General features: G+C 37.3%; 7 protein-coding genes across 7 annotated transcripts in view; 4 read left to right on the forward strand and 3 right to left on the reverse strand.

Annotated features, from left to right (window-relative positions):
• Positions 1-25,198, forward strand: part of LOC117134085 — a 905,201-nt gene that overhangs the window by 737,340 nt on the left and 142,663 nt on the right. The window lies entirely within an intron of this gene.
• On the forward strand, positions 600-3,756 carry LOC103867566 (3-ketoacyl-CoA thiolase 2, peroxisomal). Its single transcript, XM_009145646.3, has 14 exons — positions 600-801; positions 1,022-1,098; positions 1,170-1,254; positions 1,335-1,461; positions 1,542-1,640; positions 1,712-1,779; positions 1,869-1,976; positions 2,069-2,146; positions 2,226-2,358; positions 2,453-2,549; positions 2,707-2,830; positions 2,923-3,031; positions 3,265-3,348; positions 3,441-3,756. The coding sequence occupies exons 1-14, from the start codon at positions 712-714 to the stop codon at positions 3,548-3,550; spliced, it is 1,389 nt and encodes a 462-aa protein (XP_009143894.1). The 5' UTR covers positions 600-711; the 3' UTR covers positions 3,551-3,756.
• On the forward strand, positions 4,759-6,473 carry LOC103867567 (vesicle-associated membrane protein 722). Its single transcript, XM_009145647.3, has 5 exons — positions 4,759-5,179; positions 5,492-5,633; positions 5,732-5,852; positions 5,934-5,996; positions 6,095-6,473. Exons 1-5 carry the CDS (start codon positions 4,984-4,986, stop codon positions 6,242-6,244), a joined length of 672 nt encoding a protein of 223 aa, XP_009143895.1. The 5' UTR covers positions 4,759-4,983; the 3' UTR covers positions 6,245-6,473.
• Positions 6,948-11,255, forward strand: LOC103867568 (cellulose synthase-like protein D1). The gene is made up of 6 exons (XM_009145648.3): positions 6,948-7,492; positions 7,681-8,110; positions 8,197-8,577; positions 8,653-9,028; positions 9,103-9,526; positions 10,159-11,255. Exons 1-6 carry the CDS (start codon positions 6,948-6,950, stop codon positions 11,108-11,110), a joined length of 3,108 nt encoding a protein of 1,035 aa, XP_009143896.2. The 3' UTR covers positions 11,111-11,255.
• On the reverse strand, positions 11,043-16,690 carry LOC103867570 (receptor like protein 23-like). Its single transcript, XM_009145650.3, has one exon. It carries the CDS (start codon positions 13,833-13,835, stop codon positions 11,397-11,399), a length of 2,439 nt encoding a protein of 812 aa, XP_009143898.2. The 5' UTR covers positions 13,836-16,690; the 3' UTR covers positions 11,043-11,396.
• LOC103867569 (fructose-1,6-bisphosphatase, cytosolic) lies at positions 17,124-19,307 on the reverse strand. Its single transcript, XM_033291789.1, has 11 exons — positions 19,012-19,307; positions 18,856-18,903; positions 18,614-18,688; positions 18,483-18,544; positions 18,334-18,400; positions 18,124-18,237; positions 17,955-18,041; positions 17,752-17,888; positions 17,589-17,675; positions 17,420-17,495; positions 17,124-17,342 (listed from the first exon to the last, which is right to left on the reverse strand). The coding sequence occupies exons 1-11, from the start codon at positions 19,168-19,170 to the stop codon at positions 17,232-17,234; spliced, it is 1,023 nt and encodes a 340-aa protein (XP_033147680.1). The 5' UTR covers positions 19,171-19,307; the 3' UTR covers positions 17,124-17,231.
• Positions 21,936-24,480, reverse strand: LOC103867572 (receptor like protein 27). Its single transcript, XM_009145651.3, has one exon. The coding sequence runs from the start codon at positions 24,445-24,447 to the stop codon at positions 22,039-22,041; it is 2,409 nt and encodes an 802-aa protein (XP_009143899.1). The 5' UTR covers positions 24,448-24,480; the 3' UTR covers positions 21,936-22,038.

The raw sequence follows: 25,198 nt of genomic DNA on the forward strand, positions 1-25,198 counted from the left end.
CATCGGTATTTACAATTTAAAAGAGAAAGGTACAGCATTGCTCAAAAAAAAAAAAAAAAAAAAAGAAAGGTATAGCAAGCAATGAGGAATGCAAGAGGGTTGTTTTTATTGTTAATGATAAATGTGAGGCGTAAATAAAGTTAGCGGAAAAGGTTGGGGGGTCAATGGTGTAAATAAAAAAAGGGTATGATCCTGAAGATGGGAATGAATACACGGCACGTACTTCAAAGCTCAAAACGGGCGGGGTACACGTCACGCCTAATCTTATCTCATTGTCTCTTTCTCAGTTTATCATCAATCTTTTTTTCTTATTGGCCCACCGAACCATTTTTTCATATCAAAAACGTTACAAAACTCATAGATATCTGATAAATGTGAACATGTTAGAAGCAAAAACGTTACAAAACTCATAGATATCTGATAAATGTGAACATGTTAGAAGCGTCAAAGGCAGATACTGTTTGATTTTGATAAACGTGATAGGATAAGAACTTGTATCCAAATTGTATTATTGGTCACATTATGGAAATAAATAATTTTTTTGCCAACAAAGCAAATAAATATTTATAAACAAAAAAGATTTTGATTCTTATTTATTTTGGATTATGTTATTACAGCCAAGTGCGGTGAACTATCTTCCTTATAAATTGATCAAAACCGAAGAGGTCCCCCAGAAGTCTAGTTTCGTGTACAACAAATCCTTTGGTCAGGATGGAGAAAGCAATCGAGAGACAAAGAGTTCTTCTTGAACATCTCCGTCCTTCTTCTTCTTCCTCTCACAGCTTTGAAGGCTCTCTCTCTGTAAGCTCTTCTCTATCTCTCTATCTTGTTCTCGATCTGGATTTATTTTAACTGAATTTTAGATTTTGATTTTCGATATGAGCTGAAAAAAAAATATTGTTACAGCTTGATTGAGATCGAACTGATGACTGTGATTTTGTGTTTGGTTCTTGTTTTCACCATTTTTCATTGATCTCTTAAAAAGTGAAAAGCTTATATCGTTTCGAATCCAAATGACCAGGCTTCAGCTTGCTTGGCTGGGGACAGTGCTGCGTATCAGAGGACCTCTCTCTATGGAGATGATGTAGTCATTGTTGCGTAAGTCCCATCTTTTGAAGACTTTTTGTCTCAGATATGATAAACTGACGCAATTAATTGATCCGTTGCAGGGCACATAGGACGGCACTATGCAAGTCGAAACGTGGCAATTTCAAGGATACTTATCCGGATGATCTTCTTGCACCTGTTTTGAGGGTATGTCTCTGTTCTCTTGTTGGTTTTTATATTTTCTTTACTACTTCTTGTGTTTATATGGTGTTTTCTTCTTGGTGCAGGCATTAATAGAGAAGACGAATCTGAACCCAAGTGATGTTGGTGACATTGTTGTCGGTACTGTTCTGGCACCGGGATCTCAGAGGGCCAGCGAGTGCAGGATGTCTGCTTTCTACGCCGGTTTCCCTGGTATGTTTCCTCTTATGTGCTGAGATGCAAATCTGTGTGTTTTATATGATGAATGCTCATGCTGTTATGTGCTTTGGCAGAAACCGTTCCGGTTAGAACCGTGAATAGGCAGTGCTCTTCTGGGCTTCAGGCTGTTGCTGACGTTGCCGCCGCCATCAAAGCTGGATTTTATGATATTGGTAAGAGAATAGCCGTCTTTGATTACATTAATTTGATGTGAAGATCTTAGTGATGATGATGTCGGATGCAGGTATTGGGGCTGGATTGGAGTCCATGACTACTAATCCAATGGCATGGGAAGGGTCAGTCAACCCAGCGGTATTGTCGCTTAATTCTCTCTTTTCTGGATTATTTAACTGGCTTTGTGAAGTTTTTAGCGCATTATATAATGTATTGTGTTATTGCAGGTGAAGAAGTTTGAGCAAGCACAGAACTGTCTTCTCCCTATGGGTGTTACTTCAGAAAATGTGGCACAACGCTTTGGTGTCTCAAGGCAGGACCAAGATCAAGCTGCTGTAAGGCAACTGAACTTTTTCAGTATGGCTGTACTTTTAGATTAACGCATAATTTGAGCTCCTGGTGGTAAGCTATTGAATTATATTGCTAGGTTGACTCGCACAGAAAGGCAGCTGCTGCAACTGCTGCTGGTAAATTCAAGGATGAGATCATTCCTGTTAAAACCAAGGTATGTTCCATATCCTCCATACAGTAACTGTAACATTTAAGACTCCTCTTGTTACACTAACTTGTGTTTTCTGTTTCAGCTTGTTGACCCAAAGACAGGAGATGAGAAACCCATTACAGTTTCTGTTGATGATGGGATCCGACCAACCACAACCCTTGCTACTCTTGGGAAGCTGAAGCCAGTGTTTAAAAAGGATGGCACCACAACAGCTGGTACTTTTCCATAATCGACTGTTTCATTGCAATGACTATAATCTGTATTGTCACAGTTCTGAATCCATTGCTTGATTTGTTCTGTCTCAAACAGGAAACTCCAGCCAAGTAAGTGATGGTGCAGGAGCGGTTCTTCTCATGAGGAGAAGCGTTGCTACTCAGAAAGGACTTCCCGTTCTTGGTGTATTCAGGTTGGTGATAACTTTTGATAAAAGCTACAAGTCTGGAGATGATTGTGATGTCCATTTACAGAGAAGTGCTAGTATCTAGAGAACATACTTTGTTCTTTCTGTATTTCTCTTCATTTCTGGGCTTCCCTAAATAGCACACAAATTGGAAAAATTGCAGGACATTTGCTGCAGTTGGTGTTGATCCAGCAATCATGGGTGTCGGTCCAGCAGTTGCCATTCCTGCTGCAGTTAAGGCTGCTGGTTTAGAACTCGATGACATCGACTTGTTTGAGATCAACGAGGTAAATAGCAAACACTTTCAGGATCTTCTTACCACATATCATTTCCCAAACCTTCTGATGGTAACTGTTGGTTATAATCTTTGTGTTTTCAGGCATTTGCATCTCAGTTTGTTTATTGCCGTAACAAGTTGGGACTTGACGCAGAGAAAATCAATGTCAACGGAGGCGCAATGGCCATAGGACATCCTTTGGGTGCTACAGGTATATAAGAACAGAGCTATGAAATCACAGTTTTTATTTCAATTCACGAAACCAAAGAGACTTGGTTACTGAGCTCCTCTAAACTCTCAACCAAACCATTGAAACAATCTGCCGAGACATCCTTATAACTGTGCCTTCACTAGCTGCGCTCTAAACCAACTCAGAACTGCTTTAATCTGCTACATTCAGTCATAGACCAATCTTAGCTAATGATTGTTTAAAACTCTTAACAGGAGCACGTTGCGTTGCTACTTTGCTGCACGAGATGAAACGCCGAGGAAAAGACTGTCGATTTGGGGTAGTTTCAATGTGCATTGGTATGCTTCTCTCTCTCTCTCTCAAAATATCACTCATACAATCTCTAAGTTGGTGTCTGAAAATGTTATTGTTGTTTGGTTGAATCTGGCAGGGACGGGGATGGGTGCAGCGGCTGTGTTTGAGAGAGGAGATGGAGTTGATGAGCTTCGCAACGCAAGGAAAGTTGAATCGCATGGCCTTTTGTCCAAGGACGCTCGTTAGAAATATCATGATGATGTGTACAATCACCAAGAAAACCCTCTTCACTTTTTTTCCCAGCTTTCTTCAGTTTTATTATACTTGTTTGAATAAAGCAGCTCAGCGAATGTTTGCCGGTCTTTTTTATATTCTTCTTGACATGGTCATGTGTTTAGTAGTATAATTTTATTTACGTGAATGATTCCTTCTATGATATTGTTCTTCTCGAATTTATGTTGCTTCTAGATATTATAGAAGTTTCAGCTCGCAGCAACTTCTTAGAATATTCAACTATGTCGTACAAAACTTGCAAGAGTTTCTTCTAGATGCTGTACAAAAATGAGAAATGTTATTGAACATCAAATGGGTGGTGGCGCAGTTGGCTAGCGCGTAGGTCTCATAGCTATTGAGTGATCCTGAGGTCGAGAGTTCGAGCCTCTCTCACCCCATCTCTTTTTTTGTCCTTTCTTTCTTTTTTCCATCTTTAAGAGTGTCAAAAGTTTTTGCAAATCTTTGAAGTCAATAAGACAGAACAAGCTGTATCTGAAAAATGTTGTCCTTTGTTTCTAGGAATCGAATCTTGCTGCCTTCTGATGCACTAACCGAGTAGTGTTCACTGGTCCATTCCTCTCGACAAAGCAACTGCAATCATACATTTTTGTTGTTTGTTTTCGTTTCGGGTCATCAATCTCTTTCCGATCCTGTCCTAAAAAGAAACATATATGGTGTATATGCACTTCCTCTCTTTTTTTTTGTGCGTGCAGAAATCCAGGCATTCTAATAACTTAATATGTTGACAAAAACTTTAATAAACTTGCAAGTATAAATCAGGAATATACCTGAATTATATAGGAACAGACATGGGTGCATGTAGGGTGACTAAAAACATTTAAAACTTCTCATAAACCTTGTAAACACCAAAGTTTTTCCATTTAAGTTACTCGAATATATATGTACCCAAAGCTAAACTTATTACCAAACCCCAAAGATAAAATCTTGGAGTTATACATGATTCAATGATCAAACTTAATTAAAATCCAATTCAACTAATTTCGCTGGGAAATACGTTGAAAGTTGAATACCAAACATCACCAGCTTTTATTAGGCACACTATTCAAATATATAAAATTTATGAATTTCCTATTTAGTCCTTCATGTCAAAGTTTTTTAATTTTCACAAGTTGACCAAATAGTTTTGCTCTTTAGTCCTTCCTTCAATCTAAGGGTTCATTTCTCATCTCTCTCTCTAGTTCAATTCCATTTCTTTTCACCGTCTCTCTCTCTCTCTCTCTCTCTCTCTCTCTTTCTCATTTTAGTCTCTACGCGTTTCAGCGTTAAGTCTTTTTCTAGATCTCTTCTACCTTCAAACAAAACTCTCTGATCAGTCAATAAAAACCCATCGAAACAGCGTCGTTTTCTTTTACCCAACAGAGAGAGAGAGAACACACAAAAAAAAAATGGCGCAGCAACAACAATCGTTGATCTACAGTTTCGTGGCTCGAGGGACGGTGATCCTCGTGGAGTTCACCGATTTCAAAGGCAACTTCACATCCATCGCTGCACAGTGCCTCCAGAAGCTTCCTTCCTCCAACAACAAGTTCACCTACAACTGCGATGGTCACACCTTCAATTACTTGGTTGAAAATGGATTCAGTAAGTCACGAATATTGCTCGATCTGGTGTTTTTGATGATATGGGCATAGCTTGTTTAGCTTTCATTGATGTTAGATCTAATCTTTGGATCTTTGATTGAAAGAACAAGACTTGTTCTGGATCTGTGGTTCTGCGTGTTCTCTACTGTTTGCTTTGGCTTTAAAGTTTTGACCTTTATGGGTTTTTTTGTTCTAATGGTTGTGTTCTTATTAAAGTGTTCAACTTTATTGTAAGAGATGTATTGGTTGATCTACTCTTGTTTTGTCTTTGATATGGATTTAAAGGTTTAATCTTTTTCTTTTTTTTGTGCAGCTTATTGTGTTGTTGCAGTTGATTCTGCTGGGAGGCAGATTCCTATGGCTTTCTTGGAGCGAGTTAAGGAGGATTTCAACAAGAGATACGGTGGTGGAAAGGCTGCTACTGCTCAAGCTAACAGCTTGAATAAGGAGTTTGGGTACTTTATATTTTTATGATTGTTCTCTTTTGATTGCTAATTGAACAAAGTTTTTATTATTCATTGTTTGACGATCTCTTTTTGGGTGTGCTATGAAGGTCGAAACTGAAAGAGCACATGCAGTATTGTATGGATCATCCTGATGAGATTAGCAAGCTTGCTAAGGTGAAAGCTCAAGTGTCTGAAGTTAAAGGTGTCATGATGGAAAACATTGAGAAGGTTTAATTCTCACCTTTTTCTTTGATTTTTCAAACCTATTGTTTAAGTGTTTAAACATTGTGGAACTCATTCGTTTTGCAGGTTCTTGACCGTGGTGAGAAAATTGAACTTTTGGTGGACAAAACTGAAAACCTTCGCTCACAGGTTAGTTAGTTCTCTTAATCAATGGTTGCTTTGAATTGCGGTCTCTCTCTCTATCTCTCTTACTGTTTTTGTCTTGAACTGAAAAAACTGTGTAACAGGCGCAAGACTTCAGAACACAAGGAACACAAATGAGAAGAAAGATGTGGTTTCAGAACATGAAGATAAAGCTCATTGTTCTTGCAATCATCATCGCCTTGATCCTCATCATCGTCCTCTCAGTCTGCGGTGGCTTCAACTGTGGCAAATAAGTCTGGGAACATTTCTGATTCCCGAGAACATCCTCATTCAGTTTGTTGTGCTTTTTTTTTTTGTGGTTTAAAAATTTCTCATGCTATGTTTCTTCTCTGCTTAGATTTGTACTTGTTGAAATTGGTTTTGTATAGGTCATATATATAATGTATGAAACTGATTCTTGCGAACCATTCACTTGGACCTGATTTGAACGCTTGTGTTTGCTTTCGTGTGACTTCTGTGAATTTTTATAATCGTATAGCATAGTCTAAACGGCTGTCATGAACTTAACTCTATTTGGTCTGACTGGTTCATCTCATGTTCTTGTCCTAGTGAAACCTCCAGTCGATTACGTTGTTGTTTTGTCGGAAAATTCTCAGTCTCTGTCGCTTCGAGAGTAAAATGCAGGTCTCCAGTTTGAGCTCTAGTGTCTATAACCTCTAAAATTTACTTGTTTGTTTGGTTTAGTTAGGGATCTATTGTAATGCCTTCATTCAAATAGCTTTGCACATACATAACTACAGAGAAAGAGAGAGAGTTAGAGAGAGGCAAAGCTTAAAATAGGAGATATCGGAGTTGATAGATTTTCAGTTATCTTAGAATAGAAAAAAGAATCTATCAACCGTTGGAGATTAGAATTTCTGCTAAATCAGGTAGTGTCAAAAAGAAAAATGAGCTCAGGAAACCAAAGGAGCCAAATCAGAACATTCCATTATTCTAATGGCTTCAAGTCCACCCAAAAATACCTTAAATTCACAACAACCCTCTTCCTCAACCCTCCCTCCTCAAGCCGTCAAGTTTGGTCGCCGGACGTCCAGTGGCCGCACCGTTAGCCTCTCTCGAGACTATGACATGGACGTCCCTGGCGATTATTCCTCCGGCCAAAATGATTACATCGACTACACCGTCCTCATGCCTCCTACACCTGACAACCAACCTGCCGGCTCTTCCTCCTCTGCCGCCTCAACGTCACAGTCAAAATCTGACGCAAACCGCGGCTCCAAGATGGGGAATAAGATGGAGAGGAGGTTATCCGTGATGAAATCTAATAACAAATCAATGTTGTTGAGGAGCCAGACGGGAGACTTTGATCATAACAGATGGTTGTTTGAATCTAAGGGAAAATATGGAATAGGAAACGCTTTTTGGCCAGATGATATTGATAATGGTGAAGGTGGTGTTAGCATGTCAGATTTTTTAGACAAACCATGGAAGCCTCTCACAAGAAAAGTTAAAATCCCTGCCAAAGTTCTTAGTCCCTACAGGTTTTTAAATTTTCTTGTTCTTTAAATCTTGGTCCTAAGATTTTAGAAACTATAGACAGTTTAATACGAATTTTTTTTTTTTTAAATAAACAATTTTGAGGATTTATGTTAATGTAAATTATTTTTAAAAAATTTGGAGGCAAAAGACTGATGTTTCACTCGGCTATGTTGATACTCCTTTGTTTCAGGTTACTAATTGTGCTTCGTCTTGTGATACTCTTCTTCTTCCTATGGTGGCGTGTTACAAATCCTAATGAAGATGCAATGTGGCTATGGGGACTATCTATAGTGTGTGAGATTTGGTTCGCCTTCTCTTGGATTCTTGACATTCTTCCAAAGCTAAACCCTATAAACAGAGCAACTGATCTAGCTACCTTGCATGACAAGTTTGAGCAGCCTTCTCCATCAAACCCTACAGGTCGCTCTGATCTTCCTGGTGTTGATGTGTTTGTCTCCACGGCTGACCCGGAAAAGGAACCGCCTCTAGTCACAGCCAATACCCTTCTATCCATCCTCGCCGTGGATTATCCAATAGAGAAGCTTTCAGCCTACATTTCAGACGATGGTGGTGCAATTCTCACCTTTGAAGCCATGGCTGAAGCTGTTCGATTCGCCGAGGTTTCATCCACACTCTCTCTTCTTCTTCTGCGTCTTGGAAAGTCTAATAGATTATTTGATATGGCCTTTGCATTTTCTTTTTGCAGTATTGGGTGCCGTTTTGTAGAAAACATGACATAGAGCCGAGGAACCCTGATAGTTACTTCAGCATCAAGAAAGATCCAACCAAAAACAAGAAGAAGCCAGATTTTGTCAAAGATCGTCGCTGGATCAAGCGTGAGTATGATGAATTCAAGGTCAGGATCAATGGTCTTCCAGAACAAATCAAGAAAAGAGCTGAGCAGTTCAACTTGAGAGAAGAGCTCAAGGAAAAACGCATTGCAAAAGAGAAAAATGGCGGTGTATTGCCGCCGGACGGTGTTGAGGTTGTAAAAGCAACGTGGATGGCTGATGGTACACATTGGCCAGGAACGTGGTTTGAACCTAAACCTGATCATTCAAAAGGAGACCACGCCGGAATCCTACAGGTACCAACCATTAACGTCAGTCATCAGTTTGTATTAAACCAAGAAACTTTACAAAAACTTGAATCCTATTTGTAGATCATGAGCAAAGTGCCTGAGCTTGAACCGGTGATGGGCGGACCGAATGAAGGAGCGCTGGATTTCACAGGGATCGATACCCGAGTACCAATGTTTGCGTATGTATCGCGTGAGAAACGTCCAGGTTTTGACCATAACAAGAAAGCTGGTGCCATGAATGGTATGGTTAGAGCTTCAGCCATATTGTCCAATGGCGCATTTATCCTTAATCTAGACTGTGATCACTATGTTTACAACTCCAAAGCTATCAAAGAAGGAATGTGTTTCATGATGGACCGAGGTGGTGATAGAATATGTTACATTCAGTTTCCACAAAGGTTTGAAGGAATTGACCCATCAGATCGATATGCAAATCACAATACTGTCTTTTTCGACGGTGAGTTATTGAACTAAAACATAAATTTAATGCTTGTATCACAAGCCAACCATATTTTGGGGGTTCTGAAACAGGTAACATGAGAGCATTAGATGGGTTACAAGGTCCGGTCTACGTCGGAACAGGGTGTATGTTCCGGAGGTATGCTCTTTATGGATTCAACCCACCTCGAGCCAACGAGTACAACGGCGTGTTTGGTCAGGAAAAGGCCCCGGCTATGCATGTCAGGACTCAGTCCCAAGCGTCCCAAATATCCGAAACATCTGATTTAGAGTCGGATACACAACCTCTTACCGATGATCCGGATCTTGGTCTTCCCAAAAAGTTTGGTAACTCGACCATCTTCACAGACACTATTCCAGTCGCAGAGTACCAAGGACGGCCTCTAGCAGATCACATGTCAGTTCAAAACGGAAGACCGCCCGGTGCGTTGCTCCTCCCACGACCTCCCCTTGATGCTCCAACCGTAGCTGAAGCCATCGCTGTCATTTCTTGCTGGTAAGGTTAATTTACTTTGTCGGTAAATGGGAAAATTAATAATAATGTAAGTAGGACGATCCTGTTAAATAATAATTTTTAAGTCTTTGTCTCAAAATAGTTTTCAATAAAAAAAATAATTAAAATAGTCTTTTTTTTTTATTTTAAATTTTTTTGTTTTTTATTTTTATTTTAAACTTTTGAAACTTTATCTTCAAAACTTCACCCCTTAACTATAAACTCTAGTTAACCCTAAGATATAAATGTATTTTTATTATTTAATAAATTTTTTTTTTGCTAATTTTATTCGTTGAGAACTTTTTTATAAAAATAAACTAAAAAATGTTATCCTAGAAAATTTCTCACGTAAATATATGCTATAATAGCATTGCTTGTTATCCAAGACTCAAAAAGCAAATAGGATGGTTTAATTTGATTCTCATTAAACAACTACATTGTACAAAACCATTTATTTTCTTTTATTTATTTATTTTTAAGTTAATTTAACATTCATTCAAAAATATACTAATAATAATAATAATAATAATAATATTCGCTTGTTCTTCTCGGGTTTTACAATCTTGGTCCGCAAGATACACACATCTTACTATCCAATATATTTTTAATAAGGGTTTTGAATTTGGCTTTTTCAGGTACGAAGACAATACAGAATGGGGAGATAGAATCGGATGGATCTACGGGTCGGTCACCGAAGACGTGGTCACAGGCTACCGTATGCATAACCGCGGTTGGCGGTCCGTTTACTGCATCACAAAACGTGACGCTTTCCGCGGCACAGCTCCCATCAATCTCACCGACCGTCTCCACCAAGTGCTACGTTGGGCCACCGGCTCCGTAGAAATCTTCTTCTCCAAGAACAACGCCATGTTCGCCACCAGAAGGCTCAAGTTTCTCCAGCGAGTCGCTTACCTCAACGTCGGTATCTACCCTTTCACCTCAATCTTCTTGGTCGTCTACTGCTTCCTCCCGGCACTCTGTCTCTTCTCCGGCAAATTCATCGTCCAGAGCCTCGACATTCACTTCCTCTCCTACCTCCTCTGCATCAGCCTCACCTTGATTCTAATCTCCCTCCTCGAGGTCAAATGGTCAGGGATCGGACTAGAAGAATGGTGGAGAAACGAACAGTTTTGGCTCATCGGTGGCTCGAGCGCTCATCTTGCAGCAGTCTTCCAAGGTCTGCTCAAAGTACTAGCCGGAATCGAAATCTCATTCACACTGACGTCGAAAGCTTCGGGAGAAGACGAGGACGACGCGTTTGCGGATCTTTACGTTGTGAAGTGGACGGGGCTGTTCATCATGCCGCTTACGATCATTGTGGTGAACCTCGTTGCGATTGTGATCGGTGCTTCGAGGACGATATACAGTGTGATTCCGCAGTGGAACAAGTTGTTCGGAGGGATATTCTTTAGCATGTGGGTGTTGACGCATATGTATCCGTTTTGTAAAGGGTTGATGGGTCGGAGAGGGAAGGTTCCAACTATTGTTTATGTTTGGTCAGGGCTTGTTTCGATTACTGTCTCGCTGTTGTGGATCACAATTAGTCCTCCGGATGATGTTTCAGGCGGTGGAGGATTCTCGGTGTAATTTGGATCAGAGTGTAATACAGTACTGAGGTTTTTGAGTTTGTGTTTTTTTTTTGTAACAGTAAAATTTGGTTTGTGTAAATTTTATGTTGAAAAGACCAACTCTGCTTTAGTTCTTGTAAGCTTTTGATTCTTACTGACACACACAAAAAAAAAACTAGATATATTATGGAAAAGGAAACAGAACAAAGCATTGGGCAAACATACAAAGAAAAAGTATCCCAAGGAACTGCACCATTACAAGACCAGTAACGGATTGACATGCGTTGCAAAACCTAAAAATGATTCTAGCGGGTTCTGCATTTATACGGACCAGTTATCTTGACAAGCCACTCCGGCTTGTATGAAGCAATGACTTGTGCTATTGACAATCCAAGCAACATTCCAGTCACATACCCTATTACCACTGCTTTCCAGTTCAATACTTCTTCCTCTTCTTCTTTTTCTTGCTCTGGCTGTTGTTGTATTGGTGGTGCGTTAGTACCGAAACAACTTTGTTCCAGAGGAAGACCACAGAGACCTGAATTCCCTTCAAAGGAGGATTTAGCTTGACCAGTGATCTGTGTTCCTTGTGGTATTTCACCCTTGAGTTGGTTACGAGCAACACTTATGTACGCCAGATACGAGAGTCTCTCCAGTCCTTTAGGAATAGTCCCTGAGAGTTGATTACCCGATAGATCTAGTGACTCAAGCTCTGAAACATTTGACAAAGACAAAGGAATATGTCCCGTGAAGGCGTTGTTGGATAAGTTGAGTGCAATCAGTGTCTTCAAGAGACCAATAGATTCAGGAATCTGTCCTTCAAGTCTGTTTCCAGAAAAATCGATGGTGGCATATGAAGTGAGGACCTTCCCTTGCTCCATGAATAGACCTTTGTATTGAAGATCTATGGTATCTTCATAGTTGTAGTCAGGAATGCTGTTGTCTCCCATATACAAATCCCCATCTTCATTCATCTGAAGTGATGATGCTTTCCAGTTCACAAAGTAATTTGGAGGCAAGCTTCCTGTAAAGTTGTTATACGATACTTCAAGTATGCGCAGCTCGGGAAACGCGAAAAGACCTTGACCAGAAGGAGATAGAGGACCGTAGAATCTGTTTGAACGGAGGGTAAGAGCTTGCAAATAAGGCAAAGCCTTGAGCCAGAAAGGAAATGTGTCTTTGATTTTGTTGTTGTCCACACTTAGAAACTTTAGAGAGGTGCAATTCAGAAGAGACCTCGGAAGCTTCCCACTTAGTTGATTGAAACCAACATCAAGTGTCCGAAGCAAGGCACTATCATAACACATGTCTGGAAGACTTCCCTCCAAGTTGTTCTTCCGGAGATTCACAACAATGAGAGAGGTTTGAAAATTACTCAGACATGGAGGAATTGAACCGGTGAAGTTGTTGTAGGAGAGATCAAGAAGAGCAAGCATGGTTTGGTTGCAGATTGCAAGAGGTATACTTCCAGTGAAACTATTGTTCCATGCCGATAAGACGGTGAGAGAGTGTGGTGGATTAGGAAATGGTCCTTTGAAATGGTTTAACGCCAAATCTAATATCTTCACCGGTGAATTCTGTAAAACATCCCCGGAACCTTCAAACCCTGTGAAAGAGTTATTAACAAGACTCACAATGCTCAAACGAGGAAGGTTCCAAAACCACTCAGGAACCTTCCCCTTGATTTTATTGTGGGAAATGTCTATACGCTCCAAGTTGTGAAGGCCTTTTAAGAAGCTTGGGAACTGACTGATGCCGCAGCTGGGAAAAAACAGTACTTCCAAGCTCAATGGGAGGTCTGAATTTAAACTGGAACTAGTTGGTGATACACTATTACCGGAAAGATCAAGGAGTAGTAAAGAACGGAGAGAGGAGAAAAGGTTTAAGTCAATTGGGTAGTTTATGTAATTTAGGAAAGAAAGGTCAAGCTGCTGAAGGTTGATGAGCTTTGAGATAGGCTCTAGGGTACCAGTGAGCTCGCTATGTTGAAGGTTCAGCAACTTTAGCCGACTTAGGTTACCAAAAGAGGAAGGAAGTTGACCATGGAGGCCATTGTTGGAAAGAGACAAGAACTCCAATCTGTTGAGATTACCAAATTCAGAAGGAATTGAAGAGGAAACTAAGTTGTTGTCAGCGAGATTAAGGTAAATAAGGTTATGAAACTCGAATAGGCTACTGCTAGGATTCAGAGTTCCAGAAAAGTGGTTAGAGGAAAGGTCTAAAAAGGAGAGTTTACTCAGATTCCGAACAAGATCGAAACTACCCGTGAGCTCGTTATTGGAAAGGTCTAAATAGGAAAGCTGGCTCAAGTTACTAAATGAGGAAGGAACCTGACCTATAAAGCCATTTGAGGAAAGATACAGCACCTCTAATCTGCTAAGATTGCTGAATCCAGAAGGGAGTGCAGAAGACGTGAAGTTGTTGCCAGACAGATCGAGGCGACGAAGATGATGCAGATCGAAAAGGCTACTGTTGGGTTTGAGAATTCCAGTTAAGCAGCCACTTGGGAGTTTTAGCTTCGTGACAACACCGGTCGTGTTATCGCACATGACCCCGTGAAAGTAGTCGCTGTTGTTGCAACCGCGGGATTCAAACTCGTTCTTGAACTGCACGAGAGCTCGGATCTGGTCGGGACGACAAGCAGGACGTCCGATAACAAGAGCATTTACCATCAAGATGCTTGAAGCAAAGACACAACACAGTACGAAGAGAAAATGCAAACGTAAACATGACATGGCCATCATGAAAACTTTCACAAGGTCTTTACGATGCGTCAATTATATACTACTTGTCCAGCGAAGACTTTGCAGCTGATAACAAGTCTTGGTAGTGGGGATTGAAGACAAATATGTTTAAGAGCCAACCAAGTCAAAGAAATAAAGTTTTCAACGTTTACACCTTACGTTGCATACGGAAGCTTGCAACGTAACAAGTCTTGGTAGTGGGGACGTCCGCCGGAATCGGAATCTCGTGGAACTTTATGCGCTTCCAAAACGTTTCTAAAATATTTTCTTTAAAAATACGTTGAAAGCTTACAATTTCATTCTTTAAAAAAAAACACATTGTCTTATATCAATAAAAATATAAAATTATAATTTTTAATTAATATAAAATGCAAATTGTAATAGTATTGAATATAGAGAATAGAAATATACAAATATTAAAATTAATATTATAAATTATCTTTATGCATTGAGGTTTTTATTAAAGATAAATCATATATTCAAATAAATTATGTCAGTTAATTATAAAATATCAAAACTATTATAAATGAATAAATGCTTTATTATAAATTTAAATCATATAATTTAGGTCTAGATTTTTTTTAAAATCTTATATATATATATATATATATATATATATGGATACACTTCCAACATGTATCTGTTTCCTAATTTTTTTTTAAAATCTCGTTTATGCGCTTCCATACGCTTTTCGCTTCCACGTACCCGTTCTGTTTCCATGTAATATAGGTTTACACGCAATAGCGTAACACTGAGAGAAATGGCATTAGTTAGGCTGGGTATTTTATCCATTAAATTTGATTCGATTTGTTATTCGTTTCGATTCGATCCGAAAATTATGGATATCCTTAAACTTTCGAAGCAAAGCAAATACTAAAAATCAATATCTGTTAAAATCGAAGCAACTCATAAATATTAAAATTTTGGACAACGAATATCCGCTCCGATCCGGCAATATATAAATACATGTATATTTTGATTATATTTAAAGATTTAAATGTATAAGTTTATATAATTATTATTCTAATATATGATTTGAAAAATTCTATTCACATTATTACTTAGAGTAATTGGCGTAGATGCACCCAGAAACCCATGTAATTTGCCATATAACCTTGTTTCTTTTTAATATTTTAATGACTATAATACCCTTATCTCTATCTCTCTCTTCTCCTTTTTATGTGTTCTAATCTCTTTATCTCTCGTACAAATTCTTCAAATAATCTTCTAATTCAACACAAATCTTTATTTTTTTATTCTGATTCTTTTGACACCCATAATGCTAATCTTATTATCTCACTCCAATTTCAATGTTTCCAATTTCGAATCACAATCAGCTTTTAGATAATATATACGTAGTAGATATTTTATTACTTACCTGCTATTATTTAGATTTTAATGGATTCTTAATCGATACATGAAGTGTTAGCTGTTACAAATAGATTTGGAGATATTTAATAGATAACTAATTAATTGTTAATAGTTTCATTAACTGATATATGATTTGTTAGTCGATACATTTGTTTGATACATAGATTGTTAGATGATACTGAAATTATTAGCGGATATGTTAGTTGGTATGTAGATTGTTACCTGCTATGTAAATATTTAGCTGATAGATCTAGAGTTACTTGTTTTCGACAAAGCATAAAGGCATTTTCGTCCGCACAGTGTCAAAAGGTTACTCCTTTTTGGGTTATCCATAATTATGGGCATTTAACAAATTTGGACCTTAATTGGGGATATTCCACACATTGTCTCTATTACTTATATAAAAGTATTGTATAAAACAGAACAGAACAAAATTATGACAAATATAAACTTTTTTTAAGTTTTGTGTTTTATAATTATTTACTAAGTTTAAAATTTACAAAATACGTAGTAGTTTCACTACTTCTTTTAATTTTTGTTTTATATATCATGAAAAAAAAAATTTAAAAAAAATGTATAGAATTTTTAAGAGTATTTGTATTGATCAAAGCGGATAGGATATTCGTAAGTATTCGTAAATATCCGCAAATATCTATTTATTTTACGGATATCCGTTTTTCTAGATATCCGTATTTTTCTGAAGCAAATCAAATTAAAAAATTAGATATCCGTAACATACAAAGCAAATCACAAATACCTTAAAAAAATATGGATATCCGATCTGTGCTCAGTCCTAGCATTACTGGGATAATGGATTGGATAAGACTTGGTCAAAATTCTCAAAGTGAGTCGTTTAGTCCCTTTTGAATAGTGCCTTACAAAGATAATAAAGTGACATTAATTTTTATTTGATTGTAGAAAACTCAGAAAAGAGTCTTTTGGAATTTCACACATTATTTTTTGAGTGGAAACGTTTTTAATTCTCTATTGAATTCTCGAGCAATTTGGTTGTCCCCTGCTCTCATGACCCCAAGTAAAAGTTAAAATAAAATACCAATAGAAGGTTTTGATATATAACGATATGAAGTTTACGTATAATAGTTGAACTGATTTAAATAATTTTTTGTTAGAGTTTAGGCTTTTCTATATATATAAACTAGAAATGGATGCAAATTGTTTTGGTTATGTGAATACTGAGAAAATTCATCTCAAGTTAGTTTAAAAATCAGAGAAAAACCAAAGCAGTATATAACAAACCGTCTAATCCATCATCAGCCAAACGAGAGGTTCCTTTTAAGAGAACAAAGGCTACATAAACCAGTAAGACCACTTCTTACGTACATATGACTACTCTTATAATTAAAGCTGTCCCATCTTGAATCCATAGACATAAACAATGTACCTGGATCTACTTCCTTGTGCTTATTTGGACCAACTATCTTGATAAACCACTTCGTCCTATATGAAGCAATAACGTGAGCTATAACAATCCAAACAACAATCCAGGTCTGTACCCTATGACCACCGCTTTCCAGTTTAGCACACCTTCCTCTTCTTCTTTTTCGTCTTCTTCCGTTGGTTGTCGTGTTGGTGGCGTAAAGCAATTTTGCTCTAAAGGAAGACCACATTTCCTTCGAAGGAGGATTTAGGTTGCCCAGTAATTTGTTTTGCTTGTGGTATTACACCTTTGAGTTGGTTATGAACCACACTTATGTACGCCAAAAAGGAGAGGCTCCCGAGTCCTCGAGGAATAGTCCCTGGTAGTTGGTTTCATGACTCGAGCTGAACATTTTCCAAAAACATAGGAATATGACCAGTGAATGCGTTGTTTGATAAGTTAAGTGCAATCAGTGTCTTCAAGAGGCCTATACACTCAGGAATCTATCCTTCAAGTCCGTTTCCAGAAACATAGGAATATGACCAGTGAATGAGTTGTTTTATTTTTTTTAACCAGTCTTATTGGTATTCATGATTCATTTGGTTTGTCCAGGAGATATATAGAAATAAAATATTACAATGGAAAGCTTAGTTATTCTCCTCCGCAGCATACAGAGCCTTAATCTCCTCTACATCGTCATAGCTACCAAGAAATATGGGAGAACGCTCATGGATCTTTTTCGGGACAAGGTCCAGTGCCTGCATCACGCATATTTCATATATAACTGAAATCAACAAAACAATGAAAGGTAAGGGGTCAGAGGATATTAATTTACCCTTTTCTTGCCAGTGAAGGCCTGACCTCCAGCTTGCTCCATCAAGAATGCCATTGGGAAGACTTCATACAGGACACTGACACCAAAACACGACAGCACAAGTTTCGCGAATTTATCAAATCAAAGGCAAATCAGTGATTATATATATTTAGTAATTATCCTAAGCTACCGCAATTTCCCATTGGGGCTTTTCTTGTCAGCCGGGTACAGGAAGATTCCTCCATAAAGCAGAGTGCGATGAACATCGGCTACCATACTGGTAATTAAGACAATGAAATTAAGCATCAGGCTTAGCCTTTGAAACTGAAAAGGTTCCCCATTATATATTATACCTTCCGACATATCTCAGTGACTTTGCGGGAGAACCATCTTTGGGATACTTGCATCTCTCTACATATTTTGTGGTTGGACCATCCCAGTTCTGAGCATTTCCTTCATTCACTGAGTATATGTTTCCCTTCTTTGGAATCTGTTCACAAGAAGAAGTAATGAATCTTGAGAAAGAGAAAGATTGTTTATTGGTTCCTGCTTTTACCTTAATGTCTGGGTGAGTTAATATGAACTCTCCTAGAGATGGGTCCAGGGTAAATCCGTGGACACCTGTTCCTGTGCTCAACACAAGCTGAGACAACCAAGTTAATAAACTAGAAATAAACGAACAGATACTGATATTTCTGTTTTTTGTGAATTGCCATTTTCAGTACCATGCAGGAGCTTCCGTACATACAGTAACCCGCTGCAACCATTTCATTCCCAGGTTTCAGAACATCTTTAGTAGTCGGCTCATCACTGTGTTCCATTGTGTAAATTCCAAAGATCTACTTACACATGGAAGACCCGTAAATAAAAAATAAATTACAAACTTTCACATCAGATACTCTCTGGAAAAACTTGGGTGAAAGAGGGTAACATACTGTTCCAATGGAGACACCACAGTCAATGTTTGAGGATCCATCAAGTGGATCAAAAACAACACAGTACCTATGGAACAGTAGGACTGTGTTTACCACTAACATACATTTTCATCCCCAAACTGACAAGAGATCATCAATTGAGAACTTACTTTCCACGCTTGGATGACTCCACAAACGTAGCTTCCTCATCTTCTTCCGAGACAAGAACAGACTGCAGCCACAAGGTTTCAAACATGTCTGACCCTTCTCAAGTTCATAGAAAAGGTATGATTTAACTTACAGTTCTGCCGCTGCTAACCAAAGCTTTGACAAAAACATCGTTAGAGAGCACATCCAGTTTCTTTTGCTCTTCACCCTATTACACAGAGACAAAAAAAAAAAATGGTATTAAATCTCATGCACACAACTTAAAAAAAAAAGTTAAAAAATAAATAAATAAAAACAAGAAGAAAGCTTTAAACTAGACAAAAGACATAATGAACATGCAGGTGTTCAAAAAAAAAAAAGACATAATTAACATGCCTGGATATTTGTGTCCCCTGCAAGTCCAATAAGCTTGGCCAAACCAGCCTGCACACCCAAAAAAAAAAATTATGATTGAGACAACTAAAAAGGATTCCAGAAACAGAACTAAAAGCTTTTAACCCAAAGCGACAGTTTCAAGATTCAAAATGTTACCTTGTTGACGGCACTGCAGACGAATTTGCATCCCAAAACGATGTTGCTGAGCAAAATCGTGAAATCCCCACGAGACTCTGGATACTTTGATTGCTCATTCAGCACGAATCTCGTGATGGTCATCAAATCCGTACGGAAAGCATCTGCTTCGTGATCCATCTTTGTTTCGTTATGAAGCTTCTAAGGCAGGAGACCTTTTTAATCAGATGTTTAGAAGATATTATATATTTCACAAACAAAAAAAAGATAATATATATAACCTGCATTCATTTTAAAAGACCTATTAATTTCGGTTTTACACATTTCAAGGAAGATAAAGACGCGACCGTTGATAAAATCGAATGAACAACCAAGATCGGTTGACACGTGACAGTGACAGGTTTGGCCGTCGGGATAACGATAACGAACCAACTTCGTCCTCATACGTTTTTACCGAATCGCCTGATCGTCTCACCGTCACGATGAGAATCGAAGATTCGCTTATTCTTTTTTCATTTCTTTTATATATCTGTAATGATAAAGTTGACCACCATTCTCCCAGTTCTGACTTCTCATTTCGGTTTCAAAACAAAATTGTATATTGCACATCAGATTTTGACACCAAGTGTTATTTTCAATTTATATGCATATATATTTATTTTAGATCATTAGTGGTATAAATTTTTAATTTTAATCATATATATTTAAATGTTTATATAAATATTTCAAATACAATAATCTATAGTTTACATGTTGTAAATAATCAAATGTTTAAAACTGTCACATATATTTGCTACTTATTATTATATATTCATTTTATTGTATTTGCATTTACTTATTAAAAAAAATATGTGCATGAAAAACATATTTAAAAATTATTTTGTATTTAATTTATCCTAAATTTTTACCCGCCTTTTATAACTGGATTTCCTTTTAGTAATATTTTTTAGATTTATTCATTTTATACAATATATTAATATATACAAAAGTCTAAGATATGTTAGTTTTTATGCTTGTTAAGCTGTTCCGTCATCATATCATATTTTAAAAATAAAGATTTTATATTTATGAAAATAAAATTTATATCATATTTAGTTTAATATAATAAGTTTATTTTAACGAGAATATATATCAATGTATAATAGTAGTTCATTGCTAAACGAAAGTAGTGAAGATATTTATATAAACTTTTTGAAAATTAAGATATTGTTAAAATATTTAGGTCGACATAATAATTTTCTTTTAATATGATTGATTGTTATTATATAATAGATAAAAATAAGACATAATATTTATTTTTCATTGTATAAATGATAACTGAATATTTTAATGTATAAGAATATTTGAACACTAATTATAAAATTAGTGAAAATATTTACATATAATTTCGAAAAGTAAGATCTTGTAACAGATTTTTTGAAACTTTTAATATATATATATATGTGTGTGTGTGTGTGTGTGTGTTTATATTTTAAATGAAAATATATCAAAAGATATTATGATTAAAGTAGTTTAATGATTATATATATTATTAATCTTATTATAATACATTTAATAAAAAAAATTTAGGATGGTCCAACTTAAAAATCACCCATGAAATGAAGTTGTGGTTTCTATTTTAATAAAATAGATATTATCTGTGAAATAAAATATGTATTTTAGGGAAAAAGACCAATTGCCATTCTATCAGTTTTGATACCAAATACAACCCAAGTAAAAATTATATGCTACATATAACACAAACTTAATCAAAATTTGAATTTTCTATTTGAACTTGATCCAATAAATCAAAATACTATTTTGAATTACAAATCCTTAGTTGACCATTAGAATAAGATAAAACGACGCGAAAAGTATATTTTCTTTTAGAAGAAAATGCAAACGTAAACATGATATGGCCATTATGAAAACTTTCAGAAGGAACAATGTTTTCTTTACGAATAGATACAGAGAAGATGAGTCTTGGTAGTGGGGATTGGCAAAAAGTATGTTTAAGAACCAACCAGATCAAAGAAGTATGTTTAAGAGCTAACCAGATCAACAAAGAAGTAAAGTTTTTAGCTAGCCCTGCGACTTTTGTCCGAACCAAACGGACCGAACCGAGCCGAACCGATCACCAAAAATATCCGAAAATAACTGAAAACCCGAACCAAATTTAACCGAAAAACCAGAAATATCCAAACTTAACCGAATTCAACCGAAAATATCTGATTCTTTTTGTAAAATTAGATCGGAATTAACCGAAAACCAAAAAAGGTTATTTTCGGAAATAATTTTGAAAACCGAAATTAACCGATAACCAAACCGAAATTTAATTCGGTTAATTTCGGAATAAGTTTAAAAATTTTGGTTAACCGAAAACCGATGGTTCGGTTCGGTTCGGTTCGGTTTTGGAAAACCGAAGTAGCAGGGCTATTTTAACGGTTGCACTCAATAGTGTAACACTAACATAAATGGCATTAGAGAGATAATGGCACTTAATATTTATTTGATTGTAGAAAACTAAGAAAAGAGTCTTTTGGAATTTCACACATTCTTTTTGAGTGGAAACGTATGTCTTCTCTGTTGAGCCCAATTGAATTCTCGGGCAATTTTGGTTGTCCCCTGCTCTCATAAGGTTTTGATAGTAAAGACATAAACGTGAAGCAAACGATATGAAGTTTAGCATTAATAGTTGAACTGGTTAAGTAATTATTTGTTTGAGTTTAGGCTGTTCTATATATGTAAACAAGAATTGGATGCAGATTGTTTTGGTTCTATATTTACATTTTTAAAAAGGATCTCGTGAATGTCTATTTCGAGATTGAGTTATTGAGACCTGTGTAATCTTATAGTACTCTCCGACTCTCTTTATTTTCACTTGATCTAGTTTTGTCTAAACAGGAAGCTGAAAGATGAAGTCGTCCCTTAAGATATATTCAGCTCGTATTAATTTAAGAATAAGATAATAACCAAAGCAGTATATCATAAACCTTTCAGACCACCATCAGCCAAAAGAGAGGTTCCTTTAAAGAGAACAAAGGCTACATAAACTAGTAAGACCACTTCTTACATAGTACTTTCTACACTCTTCTTATTATTAAAACTGTCCCATCTTGAATCCATAGACATAAACAATGTAACTGGATCTGTTTCCATGTGCTTATCCGGACCAACTATCTTGACGAACCACTTTGGCCTATATGAAGCAATAACGTGAGCTAATAACAATCCAAACAATAATCCAGGTCCATACCCTATGACCAAAGCTTTCCAGTTTAATAATCCTTCATCTTCTTCTTCGTCTTCTTCCTTTGGTTGTCGTGTTGGTGGCGCAAAGCAACTTTGCTCTAAAGGAAGACCACAAAGACCCACATTCCCTTCGAAGGAAGATTTAGGCTGCCCAGTAATTTGTGTTGCTTGTGGTATTACACCTTTGAGTTGGTTATGAGCCACACTTATGTACGCCAAAAAGGAAAGGCTCCCGAGTCCCCGAGGAATAGTCCCTGATAGTTGGTTTCTTGACAGGTCTAGTGACTCAAGCTCCGTAACATTTTCCAAAGACAGAGGAATATGTCCCGTGAAAGCGTTGTTTGATAAGTTAAGTGCAATCAATGTCTTCAAGAGGCCTATAGATTCAGGAATCTGTCCTTCAAGTCTGTTTCCAGAAAAGTCAATGGTGGCATATGAGGTAAGAACCTTCCCTTGCTCCATGAATAGACCTTTGTATTGAAGATCTATGGTATCTTCATAGATATAGCCAGGAATTTCGTTGTAGTCTCCCATATACAAACTCCCATCTTCAGTCATAACTTTCCAGTTCACAAAGTAATCTTGGGGCAAGCTTCCTGTAAATTTGTTATCTGCTATTTCAAGTATGCGTAGCTCCGGAAACTCTAGAGGACCTTGACCAGGAGGGGATATAGGACCGTAGAATCTGTTTGAGCGGAGAGTAAAGGCTTGCAAATTAGGCAAACCCTTGAGCCAGAAAGGAAACGTGTCTTTGATGTTGTTGTTGTCAACGCTTAGAAACTTTAGAGAAGAGCAATTCAGAAGAGACCTCGGAAGCTTCCCTGTTAGTTTATTGAAACCAACATCAAGTGTCCGAAGCAAGGCACCATCATGGCAATTGTCTGGAAGACTTCCTTCCAAGTTGTTCTTCCGGAGATTCACAACAATGAGAGAGTTTTGTAGATTACTCAGGCATCGAGGAATTGAACCGGAGAAGTTGTTGTAAGAGAGATCAAGAAGAGCAAGCTTGCTTTGGTTGCAGATTTCAAGAGGTATGCTCCCTGTGAAACTATTGTTCCATGCAGATAAGACAGTGAGAGAGTTTGGTGGATTAGGAAATGGTCCTTTAAAATGGTTTAAGGCCAAATCCAAAATCCTAACAGATGAATTCACTAAAACTTCGGTTGAACCTTCAAAACCTGTGAAAGAGTTATTAAGAAGAGTTACTGTGCTCAAACGAGGAAGGCTCCACAACCACTCTGGAACTTTCCCTAAGATTTTATTGTTGGAAATGTCTATATACTCTAAGTTGTGAAGGCTCTTTAAGAAGTTTGGAAACTCTCTGATGTTGCAGCCAGACAAACCTAACTTCTCTAGGCTCAGTGGGACATCTGAATCTGAACCTAAACTAGTTGATGATATACTATTACCGGAAAGAACAAGTTTCAACAAAGATTTGAGAGAGGAGAAGATTTTAATGTCAATTGGGTAGCTTATGTTTAGGAAAGAAATGTCAAGAAACTTGAGGGTTATAAGATTTGAGATAGGCTCTAGTATTTGCCCTTCGAAATGGTTATGGGAAAGTGACAAGTGCCTTAGTGAAGAAGAAGAGTTAAGAACTTCGATGGAGCCAGTGAGATAGTTTTCACTGAGATCAAGACGTGTCAAGAAAGGCAGAGCGAGAAGAGAAGAAGGAATGGCTCCAGAGAAGTGATTATAAGAAAGGTCTAAAATAGAAAGCTTGGTGAGGTTCTGGACAAGTTGGAAACTACCAGTGAGCTGGTTATGTGAGAGATCCAACTGGTTTAGCCATGTTAGCTTGCTAAATAAGGAAGGAACCTGACCTATGAAGCTATTAGAGGAAAGAGACAAAACCTCTAATCTGCTGAGGTTGCTGAACTCGGAAGGGAGTGAAGAGGAAGTGAAGTTGTTGTGAGAGAGATTTAGGTGACGAAGATGACGCAAATGGAAGAGGCTACTGTTTGGCTTGAGAACTCCAGTGAGGCAGCCACTTGGGAGTTGTAGCTCGGTGACGGCACCAGTGGCGTTGTCGCACTGAACTCCATTAAGGTAATCAGTTTGGTTGCAGTTTCTGGAATCAAACTCGTTCTTGAACTGCTTAAGTGCTTGAATCTGGTCGGGATGGCAACCGGAAAGTCCAACAACAAGAGTGAAGCTTGAAGTAAAGATGACAAAGAGTGAGATAAAACGCAAAAGCAGATGTAATCCGGACATGATGGTCGTCATGAAAACTTGTAAGAGGAATGTTATTCTTTAAAGAAAAGAGATGAAGAAGATTGGTATAAATAAAGATACAAGGTCATGCATTGTACAAAATATCTTCCCAAGAAGTTAGAGATAAGTGAAGTATCTGTCTCTGTCTCCATGAGAGAGCCATCAATAATTGATATTTGTAACTTAAATGCGATCCCTTCTTCCTTGATCCCGTGGCTATGCTTCTCTCTCTCTGTTTATCATTTATGCAAAAGTAGGTGTTTGCATTTGACTTCACTAAAGTTGCGATTTTAACTTATTTAAAATGGAATTAGAAAAGCGCATGCAGTACGTATCTACTTTATTTTTGTCGAGCAAGATTTATACTTCTTTTGCGGTTGTATGTGGAACAGTAAGAAAATCAATTAACATAGATAAGAACACAAAGAAAATAAATAATTGCAGGCTTGCAGCATGATGACTATAATAACATAGGTTGTTGAAACTTTGTTTTCTCTTTGAAATATTTTTGCATTATTGAATATAAGAATTTATGGCCTTAGACCCTTACAGTGAAATGACATTAAATGTGATTTGCGGATTTGGTGAAGACTTGGTTAATTTTTAAGTGTAGGTAACCTTTTTTGCACTATCTTTTTGTGTCTGCTTTGTTCGTTCAAGAAGTTTGTTTATGCCAATTCTGTATATCCTGAGGTCATTGTCAAATTCCTCTTTCAAGTTTGAAGATATTATCAACTCTCTCCCACTTGGAGTTTATTGAAAA

This window comes from Brassica rapa, chromosome A05 (assembly GCF_000309985.2).
Source record: "Brassica rapa cultivar Chiifu-401-42 chromosome A05, CAAS_Brap_v3.01, whole genome shotgun sequence".
Lineage (NCBI taxonomy): Eukaryota > Viridiplantae > Streptophyta > Magnoliopsida > Brassicales > Brassicaceae > Brassica > Brassica rapa.

Coding starts and splice junctions, on each gene's coding strand:
- LOC103867566 (XM_009145646.3), top strand. CDS start 712: ATGGAGAAAGCAATCGAGAGACAAAGAGTTCTTCTTGAACATCTCCGT. Junction 2,359..2,452: donor GGATGGCACCACAACAGCTG/GTACTTTTCCAT, acceptor TGTCTCAAACAG/GAAACTCCAGCCAAGTAAGT. Junction 3,032..3,264: donor ACATCCTTTGGGTGCTACAG/GTATATAAGAAC, acceptor AACTCTTAACAG/GAGCACGTTGCGTTGCTACT.
- LOC103867567 (XM_009145647.3), top strand. CDS start 4,984: ATGGCGCAGCAACAACAATCGTTGATCTACAGTTTCGTGGCTCGAGGG. Junction 5,180..5,491: donor CTTGGTTGAAAATGGATTCA/GTAAGTCACGAA, acceptor TTTTTTGTGCAG/CTTATTGTGTTGTTGCAGTT. Junction 5,853..5,933: donor TGATGGAAAACATTGAGAAG/GTTTAATTCTCA, acceptor TTCGTTTTGCAG/GTTCTTGACCGTGGTGAGAA.
- LOC103867568 (XM_009145648.3), top strand. CDS start 6,948: ATGGCTTCAAGTCCACCCAAAAATACCTTAAATTCACAACAACCCTCT. Junction 8,111..8,196: donor AAGCTGTTCGATTCGCCGAG/GTTTCATCCACA, acceptor TTCTTTTTGCAG/TATTGGGTGCCGTTTTGTAG. Junction 9,527..10,158: donor ATCGCTGTCATTTCTTGCTG/GTAAGGTTAATT, acceptor TGGCTTTTTCAG/GTACGAAGACAATACAGAAT.
- LOC103867570 (XM_009145650.3), bottom strand. CDS start 13,835: ATGATGGCCATGTCATGTTTACGTTTGCATTTTCTCTTCGTACTGTGT.
- LOC103867569 (XM_033291789.1), bottom strand. CDS start 19,170: ATGGATCACGAAGCAGATGCTTTCCGTACGGATTTGATGACCATCACG. Junction 18,689..18,855: donor CAGGGGACACAAATATCCAG/GCATGTTAATTA, acceptor TCTGTGTAATAG/GGTGAAGAGCAAAAGAAACT. Junction 17,496..17,588: donor AGCCCCAATGGGAAATTGCG/GTAGCTTAGGAT, acceptor TTTTGGTGTCAG/TGTCCTGTATGAAGTCTTCC.
- LOC103867572 (XM_009145651.3), bottom strand. CDS start 24,447: ATGACGACCATCATGTCCGGATTACATCTGCTTTTGCGTTTTATCTCA.